Source organism: Salmo trutta, chromosome 37 (genome assembly GCF_901001165.1).
Source record: "Salmo trutta chromosome 37, fSalTru1.1, whole genome shotgun sequence".
NCBI classification, from domain to species: Eukaryota; Metazoa; Chordata; class Actinopteri; order Salmoniformes; family Salmonidae; genus Salmo; species Salmo trutta.
The window spans coordinates 23,511,608-23,532,063 of record NC_042993.1 but is presented as its reverse complement, the minus strand read 5'-3'; the positions used below and the strand labels follow the sequence as shown (position 1 = coordinate 23,532,063).

At 42.4% G+C, this 20,456-nt stretch overlaps 1 protein-coding gene across 15 annotated transcripts in view; it reads left to right on the top strand.

Moving 5' to 3' along the window:
• Positions 1 to 20,456, top strand: part of LOC115176904 (ras/Rap GTPase-activating protein SynGAP) — a 114,774-nt gene that overhangs the window by 8,910 nt on the left and 85,408 nt on the right. For 14 of the 15 annotated variants that reach the window (XR_003872303.1, XM_029737281.1, XM_029737278.1 and 11 more), the window contains exons 2-3: positions 10,606 to 10,742; positions 18,271 to 18,376. Coding sequence is in view for 14 of the 15 variants with exons in the window: in XM_029737281.1 (XP_029593141.1) it covers positions 10,606 to 10,742; positions 18,271 to 18,376 (243 nt within the window). In the remaining variant the exon portion in view is untranslated. Of the gene's footprint in view, positions 1 to 3,666; positions 3,724 to 10,605; positions 10,743 to 18,270; positions 18,377 to 20,456 lie in introns of those variants that run through there. The other variant, XM_029737279.1, reaches the window with a different exon arrangement.

The window sequence follows — 20,456 nt, the reverse complement described above, 5'->3', positions numbered from 1 at the left end:
GGGAGAAAATACTTTTGGGGATTTTTTTATGTGAAAAATAATTATTTTGTGAATTTTCGCTAGCTGCAGCAGAATACCATTGTGCGTACCATTTTTATGTTTCTGCGTCCAGCATGAAAAAAGTGCAATGACTGGAAGTCTACAGGAACAGTTAGCATGCTAGCTGTTCATTTTACATTTTTTTTTACATTTTAGTCATTTAGCAGACGCTCTTATCCAGAGCGACTTACAGTAGTGAATGCATACATTTCATACTTTTTTTTTTTTTTTGTGCTGGACCCCCGTTCCTGTTCATCCGACTCTAGGGAAGTATATAAAAGGCTTCATTGCAAAAATCTCGAACTATCCCTTTATTATGGAGGAAATTACAGTCATTGGAGCAAATTACATACGTTTTTTGTATAGAAAATTCTTAGGTGGGCTGTCTAAGTGGTAATTTATTGGATAGAAAAACAGTTTCAGTGTCAACTTAAATGACCAAAACCAGATAGAAAGCATGGAGAAAAGATATTGAATTATATACACTGAGTGTACAAGCATTAGGAACACTTTCCTAATATTGAGTTGCACCCCCTTATCCCTCAGAATAGTCTTAATTCATCGTGGCATGGACTATACAAGGTGTCGAAAGCGTTCCACTGGGCTGGACCATGTTGACTCCAATGCTTCCTACAGTTGTGCAAAGTTGACTGGATATCCTTTGGGTGGTTGGCCATTCTTGATATACACAGGAAAACCGGTGCACCAGGCACCTACTACCATACCCCGTTCAAAGGCACTTAAATCTTTTGTCTTCTCCCATTCAACCTCTGAATGGCACACTTACACAATCCATTTCTCAATTGTCTCAAGTCTCAAGGCATCATGAACTTCACTCAGTACCAGGACATGTCAGCCTGATTGCTTCTGCCAGGAGGCTGAAACTTGGCCGCAATTGGATATTCCAGCAAAACAATAACCCCAAGCACACATCAAAATCCACAAAGAAATTGTTAATTGATCACAAAATCTAAATCAACAAAATCAGTTTCCGGACATGACCCCCATTGAAAACCTGTGGTTTGAATTGAAGAGGGCAGGCAGTCCATAAGCGCAGAGGAAAGATATCAGATCTGGAAAGATTCTGAATGGAGGAATGGTCTAAAATCTCTCATTGTGTTTGCCAATCTAATAAATCATTTTTGAAAAAGGCAGTGCCATTTTCCTCGCAAGGTGAGGTATTGAAAGGTATTGAAAACAGGGATGTCGATAATTTGACCCCTACCTTTTTGAGATTGTTTTTTATTACTTGTTAAACAAAATATATTTCTCTGAACAATTGTATTAGTATAAAACAATCTAATTTCCCTTTTCAGTATTTTAGTTATTTATTTTGTGCAGTAATTTTTGCTCATCTTTATCAAGGGTGTGAATCATTTCAGACACCCACTGAACATAACAGACATCTTGGTGATGAAGTGAAAGCAGAAAACCCATAACTAAAATACATTTAGATGGTCTCTGTTGATTCCTACTCAGACATCATTGCGTTGATCTGTCAAAATCAAGGAGGCAAAACGGTGCCATGAAATACCCCAGATACCTCTGATCCAAGACACCTCTGGCTTTCTCTCAATCAGATGGTTCTTTCATAATTCCACCCAGGGCAACAGAGGGCCTCCCAGTCAGACTCCCCGTCACTCCTCTGTCTGTCAGACGAGATGAGTTAAGCTGTGTAGGAGTTTGATAGATTGCCATTTTGGGTAATATAACAATGACACAGTTCTTAGTCTATCTCTGGATTGAGGACAGATCACTATAATTATTATTTATCTCTGAGGACCAAAGGCTTGACCTGCTTTCTCTCAATGGAGCACCCCCCACATGGTGACATGAGACAGGATATACAAACAGAGAGAGAGAGAGAGACGGGAGAACACATCATGATAGATGATAGACGTGTGCAAATAAATACAGCAGCATTGTTACCTGTGAATGTGGATCACTGTGGTTTTGCATTCACAGTAATTCACACACACAACACAACACAACACAACACAACACAACACAACACACACACACACACACACACACACACACACACACACACACACACACACACACACACACACACACACACACACACACACAGTCCCATTCATTTATATTTTCTCTATACTCAGCACATTGAATATCACCTTCACACAGGTTGACAGGGCGGAACAGCACATCACCATGAAGGGTTAGCAGACAAAGCAATCCTGCATCTCATTTCCTATAGATGTTATTCAAGCCCTAAGTAAAGAGAGTTTTGCAGCACAACTTGGGGGATTGCTGTGTAGCCCCATGGAATAGTCAAGAGAAGGGAAAGGAGAGAGAGAGAGTGATACTGTACACTCTAATAAGCCAACCCAACTCTGTTACTGGCAGTGCAGTCATTCCACCCCACTGCTCTAGCATCCTGGAGGAGGGATGGGAATGGAGAGAGAGTGAGAGAGATAGGGAGAGAGAGAGAGAGAGAGAGATGTGTGGCAGTGAGAGAGACGGTGGTAACGAGAGGGAGGGAGGAGAGCATGAGAGAAGTGAAAGGGAGACAGGTAGAGTGAGAGATGGGGGACAGTAGGAGATAAATGTGTGAGAGAGAGTGAGGAAGAGAGAGAGAGAGAAATGGGCTGTGGAAGTGGGGGACTAAGAGACAGATGGGTGGAAGGGAGAGGGGAGCAATAGATGGTGGGGAGATGGAGGGAGGCTGCCAGGGAGTTTGTGGGAAAGTTTAATTTAATTTTGATTCATAATAGGATGATCGGAACATTGATTTCACCTTTAAATATTATAATTCGATTTTATTACCGCCATATATTCAAGCAGACGGCTTGCTTATGAATATATAGATCTTATTTCCTCATCTGATGTTGTCTTACAGTAACAGTATTGAACGTATTGGACTGCGATATCCATTGATGTATTTTACACAACCGTATAAGGATACTTTTACCCATATACAGTATTGCTCACCACCAACTTATGTCTATAGTGTGTAGATAGATAGATGGACAGAAAAGATGTGCGCATGCGCATCAGAGAGAGAGCGAGAGGGAGGGAGGGAGGAACAAGTCCGTTTTTCATGGATGGCTGGGTTGCTATGGGAACAAGATGTGGGCTCCTTTTCCCAAAAAAGTATCCTCCTTCCGTTTTTCCCTCTCTCATCACTTCATTTATCTCTCTCCTTCTTCTCAGCATCCCCAGTTCTTCACCTCTCCTCTCTTCCTATCCCCAGCTCATCCCATCGCTTCCCTCCTCTTCCCCTTCTTTCTATCTCTCCTATCGTCCATCCTTCCCTCCTCCCACTCATTTTCTCCCTGTCTACTCCTCTCTCCCCCTGTCCATCTCGTTCCCTGCGGTCTCCCCTCTTCTACTATTCTCCCTCTCAATCTTTCCCTTTCCCTCCATCTCTTCCCCACTTTGTCCTTGTCTCTGATCATCTGTCTCTTTAACACTCACTTATATTCTATTCTTTTCTCGGTTGTCATGGCAATAGGCTGGGGGCGTGAGGGAAAGAGCGCGAGCGAGCAAGAGTGGGTGTTTCGGAAGTGACATCTCTTGGGCAGTAACCTTGTTTCCTGTGTGTGGAGTTGGGGGCGGATTCACACGTAAAAGTGCAGCAACAGTGACGCCGTGTGGACAAATGCGCGGTAGTGGGGAGCCCTGCTGTGCCAGACAAGGGCTGAGTGAATGATCTGATAGGTGAGAATACACACAGACAGACACACACACACACACACAGGACTGTGCGGTGTCAGTGTAGTGCGGACCTCTGTGTTCACTTCTTCATTGAGGCCCATTGTGACACATCCCTGACATTTGACATCTCTCATGACACTGATGGCCATGTACTAAATGCCCTGAATCAGCGTATTAAAGAGCACCATTGCAGACCAGGGAATATTTTCATAAATACATCAAATCTGGGCAATAATTCCAAAAGCATTCATAGAATATGGAAAGGTAGGATACCCCTATTGATTCCGAATGATGTGATATAAATGCTACGTGGGCACCAAGTAATGTATAAAATGTGTACATACTGTACAGTACATTGTGCTTCTTTGCCTTGAAAGTAACCAACAAGGCCACACTGGCGTCGGTACGTTGCCCGACCCGGGCGACCTAAGGATATTGCATGTTTATTTTTAGCGCTGTTTTAGAGCTTAGTGATGTGTATAAATGAACATTACCCCTGTCGGGTTCAGTAACGACAGCGTTGAATAAAGCTGACCAGTCATCTGACGGCTGCTCGGCTCCTTGGCAAACTGCAAAGGAAGGCAGAAAATAATGGCGTTACGTGCCCACAGAGACAGACCTCAGCACATTCTTAGAGCGTTAACAAGAGAATGTAAATACGCAGTTTTTTAAATATTTATAACACAGAACTAGCCCACCTAGATTGGACCGCACACACCGTACCCTACACGCATTTTAGCTTCTACTTCATTGAAATTCCCTCCAAGGTTTTTCAGATGATGAGGAATGAAGGTGGAGGTACAGACTGTAGCTGGAGCACATATTATGGGAATGAGTCAACGATATCCCCAGTGGATCCACAACATTGTGACTTTCATTAGGTATGCTGCTGTAGGTCTATACGGTTTATCGTCAAAGGCTTTCTCTCTCCTTGTCCAATGTGTCTCTGAAAGAGGGGAACTAGTGTCACACTCCTGGGCCTTGGGATTCCTGGGCCTTGGGATTCCTGGGCCTTGGGTTTTAGGCTATATGTCGTCTGCAGTAAAGATGATGGTGATTGACATGCTCATAATGATGATTGAATTGATATACTGTATTAGTCTCAATCTCAATACACAAACATTTTCCGACACCAGCTCTTTCTACTTTCCACATGAAAACGTTGATATTGTGAATGTGAAAAGTAACACTTCAACAGCTAAACAAGGGAACATCCATGTACAAGGAGGTGCATCATTCAGGACAGGATGATATGGTCTGTACATTTTCTCCATGCCATTCTCAGAAATGATAAACATTTAAATATATATATATATATATATATATATATATATATACATGTGTTTAATGACTCCAACCTGAGTGTATATGAAAACTTCCGACTTCAGCTGTATATATATATATATATATATATATACATCTCATATATATATATATATATATATATATATATATATATATATATATATATATATATATATATACAGCTGAAGTCAGAGGTTTTCATATACACTCAGGTTGGAGTCATTAAAACTCATTTTTCAACCACTCCACAAATTTCTTGTTAACAAACTATAGTTTTGGCAAGTCAGTTAGGACAACTACTTTGTGCATGACACAAGTAATTTTTCCAACAATTGTTTACAGACAGATTATTTCACTGTATCACAATTCCAGTGGGTCAGAAGTTTACATACACTAAGTTGACTGTGCCTTTAAACAGCTTGGAAAATTCCAGAAAATTATGTCATGGCTTTAGAAGCTTCTGATAGGCTAATTGACATGATTTGAGTCAATTGGAGGTGTACCTATCGATGTATTTGAAGGCCTACCTTCAAACTCAGTGCCTCTTTGCGTGACATCATAGGAAAATCAAAAGAAATCAGCCAAGACCTCAGAAAACAAATTGTAGACCTCCACAAGTCTGGTTCATCCTTGGGAGCAATTTCCAAATGCCTGAAGGTACCACATTCATCTGTACAAACAATAGTACGCAAGTATACACACCATGGGACCACTCAGCCGTCATACCGCTCAGGAAGGAGACGCGTTCTGTCTCCTAGAGATGAACGTACTTTGGTGCGAAAAGTGCAAATCAATCCGAGAACAACAGCAAAGGACCTTGTGAAGATGCTGGAGGAAACAGGTACAAAAGTATCTATATCCACAGTAAAACAAGTCCTATATCGACATAACCTGAAAGGCCGCTCAGCAAGGAAGAAGCCACTGCTCCAAAACCGCCATAAAAAAGCCAGATTACGGTTTGCAACTGCACATGGGGACAAAGATCGTACTTTTTGGAGAAATGTCCTTTGGTCTGATGAAACAAAAATAGAACTGTTTGGCCATAATTACCATCGTTATTTTTGGAGGAAAAAGGGGGAGGCTTGCAAGCCGAAGAACACCATCCCAACCGTGAAGCACGGGGGTGGCAGCATCATGTTGTGGAGGTGCTTTGCTGCAGGAGGGACTGGTGCACTTCACAAAATAGATGGCTCCATGAGGAGGAAAGTTATGTGGATATATTGAAGCAGCATCTCAAGACATCAATCAGGAAGTTAAAGCTTGGTTGCAAATGGGTCTTCCAAATGGACAATGACCCCAAGCATACTTCCAAAGTTGTGGCAAAATGGCTTAAGGACAACAAAGTCAAGGTATTGGAGTGGCCATGACAAAGCTCTGACCTCAACCCAATAGAAAATCTGTGGGCAGAACTGAAAAAGTGTGTGCGAGCAAGGAGGCCTACAAACCTGACTCAGTTACACCAGCTATGTCAGGAAGAATGGCCCACAATTCATCCAATTTATTGTGGGAAGCTTGTGGAAGGCTACCCAAAAAGTTTGACCCCAATTAAACAATTTAAAGCCAATGCTACCAAATACTAATTGAGTGTATGTAAACTTCTGACCCACTGGGAATGTGATGAAAGAAATAAAAGCTGAAAGAAATAATTTTCTCTACTATTATTCTGACATTTCACATTCTTAAAATAAAGTGGTGATCCTAACTGACCTAAGACAGGGAATTTTTACTAGGATTAAATGTCAGGAATTGTGAAAAACTGAGTCTAAATGTATTTGGCTAAGGTGTATGTAAACTTCTGACTTCAACTGTATATATACAGTACCAGTCAAAAGTTTGGGCACACCTACTCATTCATGGGTTTTTCTTTATTTTTTACTATTTCTACATTGTAGAATAATAGTGAAGACATCTTAACAATGAAATAACACATATGGAATCATGTAGTAACCAAAAAAGTGTTAAACAAATCAAAAATAGTCACAGCCTGGAGGTGTGTTGGGTTATTGTCCTGTTGAAAAACAAATCATAGTCCCACTAAACGCAAACCAGATGGGATGGCATATCGCTGCAGAATGCTGTGGTAGCCATGCTGGTTAAGTGTGCCTTGAATTCTAAATATATCACTGACAGTGTCACAAGCAAAGCACCCCCACACTATCATACCTCCTCCTCCATGCCTCACAGTGTGAAACACACATGCAGAGATCATCTGTTCACCTACTCTGCGTCTCACAAAGACACGGCGGTTGGAACCAAAAATCTCAAATTTGGACTCATCAGACCAAAGGACAGATTTCTGCCGGTCTACCACCCATTGCTCTTGTTTCTTGGCCCAAGCAAGTCTCTTTTTCTCATTGGTGTCCTTTAGTAGTGATTTCTTTGCAGCAATTCGACCATGAAGGCCTGATTCACACAGTCTCCTCTGAACAGTTGATGTTGAGATGTCTGTTACTTGAACTCCGTGAAGCATTTATTGGGCTGCAATCTGAGGTGCAGTGAACTCTAATGAACTTATCCTCTGCAGCAGAGGTAACTCTGGGTCTTACTTTCCTGTGGCGGTCCTCATGAGAGCCAGTTTCATCATAGCGCTTGATGGTTGAAGTTCTTGAAATTTTCCGCATTGACTGACCTTCATGTCTTAAAGTAATGATGGACTGTTGTTTCTCTTTGCTTATTTGGGCTGTTCTTGCCATAATATGGACTTGGTCTTTTACCAAATAGGGCTATCTTCTGTATACCACCCCTATCTTGTCACAACACAACACATTAAGAAGGAAAGAAATTCCACAAATGAACTTTTAACAAAGCACACCTGTTAATTGAAATGCATTCCAGGTGACTACCTCATGATGCTGGTTGAGGGAATGCCAAGAGTATGCAAAGCTGTCATTAAGGCAAAGGGTGGCTACTTCGATGAATCTCAAATCCAAAATATATTGTTGGTTTACTACATGATTCCATATGTGTTATTTCATAGTTTTGATGTCTTCACTATTATTCTACAATGTAGAAAATAGTACAAATAAAGAAAAACCCTTGAATGAGCAGGTGTGTCCAAACTTTTGACTGGTACTGTATATAAAGATCCCTCCATGCCCCGGCCTATATTCACGGCCTATATTTTGTGATTTGGTCAAATTCTTAATGATATGTGAGTGTATATGAAAACCCCTAGGGGGCTCAGTCACAATAGCCACTGTGACTGTGAGTCCATGAGTGAAAAGTGACTTAGAGGTTGAAATCAAGGTTATGTAATCTCTCTTCATATCGTACAATGAATCATACCTTGGATTCTACCACTGTGATCCCCTTAATAAGCTTTGCTTGTTTAGCAACTCATTTATATTTCAAAAGCAGCTTTATTCATAATTAAACTTGAATATAAAACATAAACTCAGCTGTATTCGCTACAATTAGACAGATTGCCTTTTGTGCTTGCCTTCCTACTTGGTAGGATTGTGAATACAGTGAATATTTGAGAAAGCTTTTATTGTAAAATGAAGGTTCTGACAGGGTTGTTTGGCTGAAGTAGGCCTATTTTCAGGGTCGGAGTGGCTCTGTTTTTGGCATAGTGTCAAATGGACAGCATGGCACGCTGCTGTGAGTGTGCCGACGGTGCCGTGTCTCAGCCGAGTCAGGGCCTGTTACATCATTCAACCTGCAGGGGCCTTCCTTTCTCAAACATGGGGAAATATGCAAAGGGTTAAAGTGTGCTGTCTGGAAAGTGAAAAAGTAGACACTAGATAGCCGTTGTTTGTACCATCTACAATATGTATGGGTAAGGGTTAAATAAAGTGTGTTAGAGGGTTTGACTCTGGGATTTGTACAATCTGCAGATATGATTGGTGTGAATTTTGAAAACAGTCTTGGTGTGAGGAGTGGGGAATGTCACTTTGGCTAACCTCTCGTTGAGGGCTTGTTTCCGGCCTTGTTGGGGGCGTCTGTGAATTCACAACATAAGGCTGTCTGGAGTGAGAATAGCGTTGAGATGTTTGCTTAACATTCTGGTTGAAATGTAAAAACGAGGCGAAGGGAAGAGATATCAAAAGTGTTTTGATGAAAACATTAACATTGCTCCTGACATAACTTAGAGGGAAAAGAGAAAGAAATATGAAAGAGGGGAACATGGAAAGAGACTGGAGGAAAGACGAATAGGAAGGTCAATACGAGAAAGACATGAAGTGATGGAGACAGATGAGAGAAGGAGAAGCAGATGGATGGGCAGAGTGAGTAGGAGTGATAGAGAGACACACTAGGAAGTGGAGACTACGAAAGATAGTGAAAAAGACAAAGAGCCATGCCCTGGTTATTTCTGTGTGACCTAGCATCATGCTGACTGAAGCCAGAGCTTGGCTAATTGACTCCAGCAGTTGTAGTGGATCACAAAGCTTATTTTGCTCTGTTTCATGCCACGGCCCTTCTGCTTCAGGACCCAGGGTCTATCTGAAGAGCTGCCTGTTTGTTACGGCCGTCTGGTCAGAGGGGGAACCTGGGGACGAACAAAGGCGTGTCCAGGCCAGAGGGATTATGAAACTGATGGAATTAGCGATGTAGTATGAAGATATGGTCATATAGCACAGGGTTTTCTGAACTTTCTGGGTCCGAGGACCCCTTTTGTGATAGCAAATTCATTAAGGACCGCCTTATAATCATAACACAACTCGCGGTGCGATAAAAATGGCACAAAAGGAGACGTTTTACTGTGCTGTCTGCAGTGCATGGCTGGCCGAACCAAGTCTCGGCCCCAGGGAAAGAACATTTAAATAGCCCGCCTTTTGGCATCGAAGATATATTTTTTCCGTTTTCAAGCGAATTTCATGCAATTCATTTTTTTTTATATCATAGGCAGAGAGAAAACTTTGCAGTTTTAAAGATTACATTAAAGAACATTCATGTTCAAAACAAAGAAGTATTGAGTTGAAAAATGAATAATTGGTGGATATCCTTGTGAGCCTCCCAGGCCTTGATGCCCATGGTTAGTAAGAACCTACATTGTAGACTAATAATAATGACATTTTATTGTATTAGACCCTCTAAACGAATCCCTTGGCCAAAATTTGTTTCATCAGTTATTGTAACAATATTCATAAAAAAAAGCTATTATTTATTTTATACATATTTAGAGATCTGGGCACGGCAGTACCTCTTCCGCAGACCCCATTTTGGGAACCTCTGGTGTAGCAGACCCTTTCATCCAATCCTTTTATCCACATTTTAGGCTATGGTTACAAATCGTAATAATAATTCAACTCTGTAGAAAGTGTGTTATTTTCTCTGAATGAGTGCATTGATTGGGGAGTTATTTACTGCGTAATGGACCAGTCCTAGATGAGTCTGTCCACTTCTTTCATTGAGCATTGTTGTTATGCGCGAAATGTGGACAACATGTGAAGAAGTCACATTGCATTTTCAGTGCTTTGGATTCAACTGATGCGGACGTACCAGCTTGCAAACATAAACAAGTTAACATCAACCATCTGACGACGGGCATGTTCTGGCATGTCCTCCACCGTCGAGTTACCCTAACTGACCCCTCTCCCCTCTCTCTGTCCCTCTCCCCTTGTTCTCTCTCCTCCCCAGATGCGAGGTGTGCCGTCCCCCCCTCCTATCGCCCCCATGCCCCTTCCTTTGCCGCTCCCTCCTACGACCACCCCGACTGGAACCCCCGTCTCTGTGTGATCTCCGGAAATCAGCTCTACATGTTGGACCAGGAGGAGGTACTTACCTACTGCTGCACACACTATAGAAATACAATCCCACCCATCACCCACCCATTGACTTGAAAGGGGAATACCGTTCTAGGAGTAATATTTCTATCTATTCTATGGCTCACATTGCTGTACCATACTGTATTAGACTGAGTTGTTTGACATGGCATGAGTGTCTACAACACTGTCATGACAGTTTCTAAAGCCACAAAGTTTAATAAAGAATGACATAACCAAAAAAGGATATCACCACAATTGACCCTTTAGGCATGTACTTTATTTGACATGACCTGACATTACATGGTATGCTGAGTACATTACATTGCCAATAAGCACTGTTTTAATTGCCTGAGGTTTTCCTGACCACATGACCTGACTAGGAAAAGCTCTGGACCGGGGACCTAGATTTAACACAGTATCTCATGTACATGTTGGACCTGGAAGAGGCCAGGGTTCATATTATACACTCAAGGCAGGTGTCCTGGGCCACTGTCGCCTAAGGCTTGCTTATGAGAGGTCCAGTCCTGCAACTATTGTTAGCTTACAATTTTGTGGCAAACAACTTTGGCACCAGTACGCCTCTATACAAGTAGGTCACGTCTGGCTAAGATGGGCATTGGGGCCAGTAACCGAAAGGTCGCTGGTTTGAATCCCCGAGCCATCAAAAGACATATTTTGGTTGAATGCATTCCGTTGTGAAACTGACTAGGTATCCCCTTTCCCATCTGAGTGCTGATCTAGGATCAGTATATATTTTAGATCATAACAGACATAACACGATTACATGACCAGGTGGGACCTGATTCTAGATCAGCACTCCTACTCTGAGACACTTTAGGAATACAGGACTTTTTCAACCTGACTGTTTATTGCTAATTAAAAAAAATATATATACCTTAGATTACTTACTATATCATACTAAGTAGAGATTCAGCCTGCTAGCTAAGACCAGAAGGGGGTACTATTCCTTCACTTTTGTACCTGTATCGCCTTTGGACAGGTCTCTTTTTAAATGTAGACCTTGCAGACAGATTTATAATTTTATATCCAATAAATGAATCCTAAAACACAATTAAAACACATAGAGGTTTTACTTACACACTTAAAGACTATTACACTACAATAACAGTGTTCATAGTACATTTGATTGAGAGTATGAGTCTATTAAAGATGATGTAATGATGTAATGGAGTACTGTAGGGGTACTTGCAGGGTAGCTAGCTGCCAATATCTTTAATTCTCGTCTCTCAGAAGGAGGATAAAGAACCTTATGATCCAGATAAGGGCCTTTTCAGCTCTGGAGTAATGAGAAGAAGGCCCAGGTCAATTAATCAAAGGCTTATCCTTGTCTAATTGAGGCAGAAGCTATGAATGGATTTGAGACAGACCTGACGTGCCGATAGCCACCACATCGGAGAGAGGAGAGAGGCGATTAAATATTCATGCCTGTCACTCACCTCGTGCGGTGCGTGCGTCTCTCTCTCTCTCTCTCTCTCTCTCTCTCTCTCACACTCACTCACTCACTCACATCGTGCGGTGCGCGCGTCTCTCTCTCTCTCTCGCTCACTCACCTCGTGCGGTGCGCGCGTCTCTCTTCTCACTCACCTCGTGCGGTGCGCGCGTCTTTCTCTCTCGCTCTCTCTCTCACTCACCTCGTGCGGTGCGCGCGTCTCTCTCGACAGTAGTCTTTGGCTATCCCACAGACCTGCTCTCTCCTTTCTTTCCCAGGCAGCTCCATTGAGATGCCACTTTGTTTTGTGAATGACATCTGTCAAAAGACCCTTTTCTCTTCATTGCGACTTCTTCAGTCTCAACTAAGGGGCTGCTTGAGGGAATAACAGTGCTCTGGAGGAATATGTGAAAATATCTGTCACTTCACCATTGTGCTCTTCTGTGCTCCTCTATTTCAAATGTGCTCTATTCACCTCAGTAAACACTACAAGTGGTGAAAACTGGTGATGTTGAAGGCTTGACTTATGCATAGTCTGAATTAGCCTAATAGATTAAGAGTGTTCCGTTTCATCCAAGTACAGAAGACACTATACCTTCTGTTCAACACTTTATTGTTTGTGTAGCTTCCCCTACTTGCATACTCTCCACCTCAGAAGTCAATCTTAAAAGTGAACACTACACAATCCAACTGAACTTCACTCCCTAACAAAAAAACTCCATGCTGCACTGCCATTGACAGTAGAAGAGCCCTGACCACTTCCCAGTGGGCTGCTGTTAGCCCTCTGTGCCCGTGGTGGGAGCGAGAGGAGAGGATCGACAGTGATGGCTGCCACTGATATGAAGTGACAGAGCCCCGCACTGTGCACCACACGCCACGCACCAGTGCCCTGTCCTCCAGTCATGTGCCCAGGCATCGCTCTCCCTCCCACTGTGCCCCAGTGTTATGCAAGCAATCAGAGGGCACTGTTTCCTGCTAGCACAGCGCTAGCACTAGCATGTTAGTATCCTCTCTCACTACTACTGAATCACATTAGCATTAGCCTGCTAGGCTAATTCAAAATAAAGGGAATTAGAACAGGATTTGTTTCAGTATCAATGCATGGCCATTGTGTTGCATTCCCTGCCCATATGTTTGCAATGGCTTTGGCAGTGTTGATACTGTAAATTAATTCATTAGCGCCCAAGCCAACAATGCAGCGCCGTGGTGGCTTTGCCTGTAGCTACTGTTGTCACATTGCATAAAGCATGACTCAGGAGTAGTTAGCATTTTTACACATGCATGACCCTTGGGAACCCATTTGGAAACAGGGGGGATGTGGCAATTATGTAATAATAAGGCACACATGGATGGAAGGAGTCATGAGGAAGAAGCTCCTTCATTTGACCAATAAGAAGGCTTAATGCACTATACATTGGCAAATCGTAATGTTATTTAACAAGCGCTTTACTGCCTTTTGGCATCTGAATAACCATTACGCGCAACTGAAGTAAGCCATTTTCAAAAGGTCACCCGTATACATATTAGGGGTTATACACTGAGTGTACAAAACATTAGGAACACCTTCATAATATTGAGTTTCACTCTTCTTTTGCCCTCAGAACAGCTTCAATTCATCAGGGCATAGACTTTACAAAGTGTCGAAAGCGTTCCACAGGGATGCTGGCCCATGTTGTTGCCAATGCTTCCCAAAGTTGTGTGACGATGGCTGTATGTCTTTTGGGTGGTGGACCATTCCTGATACACACAAGAAACTATTGAACCTGAAAAACCCACGAGCGTTGCAGTTCTTGACACACTCAAACCGGTGTGCCTGGCATCTACTACTATAACCCTTTCAAAGGCACAAATCTGTTGTCTTGTCCATTCACCCTCTGAATGGTACACATACACAATCCATGTCTTAATTCCTTCTTTAAAGTGTCTCCTCCTCTTCATCTACACTGATTGAAGTGGATTTAACAAGTGACATCAATAAGTGATCATAGGTTTCACCTGGATTCACCTGGTCAGTCTATATAATGGAAAGTGCAGGTGTTCCTAATGTTTTGTACACTCAGTGTAAACTTGCTTTTTATCAAGGAAATTTGATACATTTTCCTGGCTATGCATGTGTATAGTTCATTTAAATGGAGTTTATCTAACATTCCAACTGAATGCAGGTATTGTGGGAAATGTCCACATAGGGGAGTAGTGGGACAGCTCTTCCACCAGTGCTCTGCAGCATGCTCAAATTTTACATACAAACAATGAAGATCAACTTTGATTTGGAATTTGGTCGGCTTTAGTACTTAGGGATGCTCTCTAAATGCCCTCTTTTGTCATTCCAAGACGCCAAAAATGGTCTTAAAATCCCTCTGTTTGAACGTTTCTCTTTGATTTTTATCACATGCCAGTAGCTGTGTCCAATGCCTGAGGCGAGGGAACATCTGTCAGTGATAGGATGTTATTGAGAGACTTGAGGACAGACAGTGGTGTTGGCCAGCCTAACCATTTGCCATACTTCCAGGGACACAGAGGCTGGTGTGTGCGTGTGTGTTTGTATGCGTGCGTGAATGCATCTGTGTGTGTGCGTGTGTCGGGGGCAGAGGTAGTGGACTCAGCCGCTGTTTGATCACGACTCCGTTACAAAGTAATGGATTCACACCTGCCGCTCCATTAACCAACCTCCCCCCTCCCCCCCAGACACACACACCACCCATATCCCCCACCCAGCCTACCCATCACAGCTGGGCCAGTAGTGACATATGGTCCAGGCAGCCTGCAGCATTGCTCAACTCTCCAAGCCAGGCCCCCTCTCCTCTCCTCTCCTCTCCCTCTCACTCAGATCTATGGCTTTCATTCTCCCTCTACTCACCCACAACCCACCATCCACCCCTCCTTGCAGTGCCTGAGCACAGTCATCTGTCTATTTCAGTCTTAGCCACTTCTGCTCCTACTCTTACCTCTGACTACAGTTTGCTGGATGCCGAAATCCAGTACAATTGACCTTCTTGTTAGCTATTAGAATGACCTTATGAATGAGCTTATCTCTGACAACACTCAAGGGAGCCAAGGTCTGCATGCCAGTATTCAATCTACTTTTCAATTGAATGAAATGGATTGTTGACTCGCCCATACAAAAACCAGAATACCCAGAGACAGAAACTCCAGGACGGAAATTGGGAAACACTGCTATACTACGTTACAATTACAGACGTTTATAGACAATTAGCATGCTTTCTTGCTTCCTGCAGGTTTCAATGCTAGACCACTGCCCCTGTGTGAGTGTCAGTGCGGGCCCCACATGCCCTCTGTCTGGTCTGCCAGTGTTGTGTGCCAACCTGCCTTGTGTGCCCGCTCATGAGCATGCCTACCAGGGACGGTGCCAAGGCCGTGTCAGGTCCCCAGCTGCAGCGCCACTGTCCTAACCTGCTCCCTCTGGAGACAGATGGCTCATATTATTAACATGTTAGAGAGTATATCTGTGTTAGAAGGATATTCCTAGAGTGTTATGGTCCAATAATGAAGTAAATTAGATTATATTGAGAAATAACCAAAAATAATGGGAATGTTATAAACAGATGTTAAAATTTGGTCTGACGCATTTAACAGTGTGCTCGCAGTGTATCATAAAAAATATATAAACAGCAAAGCAAAGTCTTTCCGTGCATATAATTGCTGAAATAAAAGGACAGGCGATAAAGAAACAAGCTTTTATGCATGCGGGGGCTGGACTCATAAAGATTGGGTGTCTTATAATACATTTTTCATTCAGGAACTCATTCCGTAACTAGCAATATATCTGTCCTGAGCGTAAGATGCATCTCACAACATACTCATTAGTATGCACTAAGTGGAAAATACGAGCATAATCAAATAAACACTTGATTTATGGTGTGTGTATCCCTGATTACGCTTTAAAAAAGAGGTAAACGTCAACAAAACGAATCCTGCCACCGATAGCGCTGGGAGATGTCTTCCGGTTACTGGGCTATGGGGAATTGTATGGAGTGCTGTGCTCTGTGCTGTACATCCACTAGATATGTCTAGCGCAGTAGACCGCATGTTATGTATGTTGGGGGGGGGGGGGGGGGGGGGGGGGTGGGGGTACTGTCGCCTGCAGTGGGTGTATGTATGTATTACACTTTTATGTCATCCATATTGTGCTGGAAGCCCTGCTACATGTCTATAATTTACAGCTGGTCATACGGTTAAACGTGGTCATGTGACCAGCCGGTGACCATCACACACATACAGTACCAGTCAAAATTTTGGACACACCTACTCATTCCAGGGTTTTTCTTTATTTGTACTATTTTCTACATTGTAGAATAATAGTGAAAACAAAACTATGAAATAACACAAATGGAATCATGTAGTAACCAAAAAAGTGTTAAATCAAAATATATTTTATATTTGAGATTCTTCAAAGTAGCCACCCTTTGCCTTGACAGCTTTGCACACTCTTGGCATTCTCTCAACCAGCTCCATGAGGTAGTCACCTGGAATGCATTTCAATTAATAGGTGTGCTTTGTTAAAAGTTAATTTGTGGAATTTCTTTCCTTCTTAATGCGTTTGAGCCAATCAGTTGTGACAAGGTAGGGGTGGTATACAGAAGATAGCCCTATTTTGTATGGGAAGAACAGCTCAAATAAGCAAAGAGAAATGACAGTCCATCATTACTTTAAGACATGAAGGACAGTCAATCCGGAAAATGTAAGAACTTTGAAAGTTTCTTCAAGTGCAGTCGTAAAAACCATCAAGCGCAATGATGAAACTGGCTCTCATGAGGACCGCCACAGGAAAGGAAGACCCAGAGTTACCTCTGCTGCAGAGGATTAGTTCATTAGAGTTAAATGCACCTCAGATTGCAGCCCAAATAAATGCTTCACAGAGTTCAAGTAGCAGACACATCTCAACATCAACTGTTCAGAGGAGACTGCGTGAATCAAGCCTTCATGGTCTGAATTCGCACACACACACACAAATTCCTTATATTAAGCAAACCAGACAGCAGAATGTTCTTGTTTTTTACGTTTACAGATAGCCAGGGGCACACTCCAACACATAATTTACAAATGAAGAATGTGTGTTTAGTGAGTCCGCCAGATAAGATGCAGTAGGGATGACCAGGGATGTTCTCTTGATAAGTGTGTGAATGGACTATTTTCCTGTCCTGCTAAGCATTCAAAATGTAACGAGTGCTTTTGGGTGTCAGGGAAAATGTATGGAGTAAAAATAAACTAATTCTCTTTAGGAATATAGTGAAGTTAAAGTAGTCCAAAATGTAAAGTAAAGTAGAGATACCCAAAAAACTACTTAAGTAGTACACACACACATCAGTACTATACCATGGATAGCCATATCATATTTAGCTTATGTTGACTGGACTCAATTGTTTTTGGTATCTTTTAGTTGCCACTGTATTCAACTAACCATTAGCATAGGTGATTTGATTCTGTTGAAATGTAGAAGTTAAAATGGTGCTGGAATAGTGGAAGCAGCTCCTGTTTTCTTTGCGACTTGCGGTAACTCTCCGTGGTTCTAAATCATTTCCATTTCCATTTTAGTCATTTAGCAGACGTTCTTATCCAGAGCGACTTACAGTAGTGAATACATACATTTAATTTCAAACATTTCATACATTTTTTCTCCGTAAATCAATAGTTGTTTAGTAGTCCAAAAATGTCAGAAACATTAACTGCTTGACCATGCTGTAGGTCATGTAACTGTTTGTTACATGCAAAATGCTTTGTGGACTTTACTGGACAGAGGTTGCTCTCTGGTTTTGTGATGAAACAAAGGTGTGGTTGAATTTATTCTACCACTGTGTCTTCTTATTGTTTCAGCCTTTGGCCTATATATCATGGTGTCAAGGCATATGAACTAACAGGTTATACAGCAAACAATGTAATTATCACAACACATACCAGTAGGTTGTAATATGGTATTTTTCCTGGCTTGGCTTCCCCAGTTATTTTTGCCCACACACCACTACTGCTCAGTGATATACATTTCAAGATAGTATCCATTATGGTCTTCAGAAAATATAGCCTAATGCATTGTGCGTATTGACCTGACCTTGTCTCTCTGTGCATATGCAGGTACACCCTTTGTTGATGCGCGAGCGGCGCTCCGAGATGCACAGGAACAAGCTGCTGCGGAGGACAGTCAGCGTTCCTGTTGAGGGGAGGCACCATCCAGAGATGGGTGAGTAGGCCATGGGCCCTTCTATCTCTCTGAATTCTTTCGGATAGAAATACAGTCAATAGAATGGGCTTGGAACCTCTGACCATAAAGCACAAATTGAATGTTGTACTTCCTGCTATTACTTCCTGCTTTACTCTTATGGGGACCCTCGCAATGGTTGCCAGTCCACCCATTATGGCGTCATTGACTTGAATGGGGAGGCCCGTTCTACTCATTCTAGTTCTGTGTTTCTGACTCTACCTTTCTCTGCCTCTCTACTTCTTATATTTTGTGATTCTGTCTTTCTTACTGCCTCTCTGACTCGTTGTCTCTGCCTCGTTGCCTTACTCCACATCTCTCACTCTGCCTCTCTGCCTCATGTACAACGTCTCAGCATTGATACACTCCCATCGTCCACATAGGGCAACTCTCCCCACCACAGTCTTGTGGGGATACTGCAGTAGGCCACTCCCTCCATATTTGACATGAACTGTCCAGGTCTACTGACTCCAGAAGAGTGATGCTCATCACACTCTAAGCATGTCTATGGTATAGCATATGTTATCCAACAGCCTTCCATTGAGAACCATCTGCAGTGAGAGCCCGTCCATCCTGAGGAGATGCCCATACTGAATGGGATGGATGCCCCCCAGGCGGCCAAGGCCCCCCCAGGCAGCCCATTAATGAGCTGATTAACAGAAACCTGTCATGCTGTCATCAGAATTCCACATTTACGGAGTCAGTGTCAAGGGAACTGCTTGTGACACACTGACCCATTTCAGAAAGACTGTGACCTACTGCATAACTTGGAACTGAGATAAGTTAGTGAGATCATCATTGGGATAATCCCAGAGTGAGAGTAGATTTGAATGCAAGCAAGTGAGTAGATTGGATACAAGCAGAGTAGATTGGGATACAAGCAAGTGAGTAGATTGGATACAAGCAAGTGAGTAGATTGGATACAAGTGGATTGGATGGGATAGTGAAAATCTGTGTATAAAAAAAATCTTTGAAAATCCAATTTTGACAAGACTTCAAAAAAGAAAAATAGGACACAAAGGTATGGAATCAAAATGACAGGCTAAACTGTCCAATGATATGCAAGATGGAGATAGAGTATCGTTTGCTCTGGGGGATGAGGTCCAATAGACCTTCCGATGTTGTCCTCTACTCACTTAAATGCTTCATTCCAGGGACACATACAGTACAAGTCATAGATTACTCTTGTGTTACAAAAAAACAAGATTGAATTTGTATGCATCAAATGTGTTTATGTACTGTCTCTATACTTCAAACGAATTTTCATTTATCATCGTTTTGATAAATGAAGACACTTGACAACAATCCCAGCTGGGTCCTGATGTAATGGGCATCTCTGATGAAGACATTTGGCTCTGCATCTATGATTAGGGACGCATAGGATATTTCAATACGCTCTTTGGATTGGATACGGAAAGTTACTCAGACGCAATTAGTCTACTTCCCCATCCACTTCCTTGTATTGCACCTTGAAAGCACGGAAATGGTTAAAGTTGGAGCAATCAACATGCAATTAAGGCATTCATCTTGGTAGATAATTGCAGTGTGCTGTAAATGTTTTATGCAAATATCTATTGTAATTAGAACTTCAACCTAAACCCTATCCACAGAACTTCCAACCCAAAATGTTTGCTCTGTGCGGAGCTGTCCAAGGTACTGAAACAGCTACCAATCTTAGTGGATTTTAGCCCATGTTGGGCCCTCTGTCCATGGTGTTGAAACACCCTATGTACCCTGGACACATTTAGGTACATATAAGGTACAGTAGTTACAATAAGGAGACAAAGGCCTCCCGAGGGGCGCAGCAATCTAAGGCACTGTATCGCAGTGCTGAGGTGCCACTACAGCCTGGGGTTCAAGCAGCACAGCTTGGCGGGTCATTTTTTGAAGGATGCATGTCTTGACATTCGCCTGTCCCGAGCCCGTTGGGGAGTTGCAGTGATGAGACAAGATTGGAACTACCAATTTGGGAGAAAAAAAATAGGTAAAAAAAAAAGAATTATGAAGAAAAAAAATGAATAGGGAGACAGATTGTGTGGGGCAGTAGTACCAATAGTGAAGT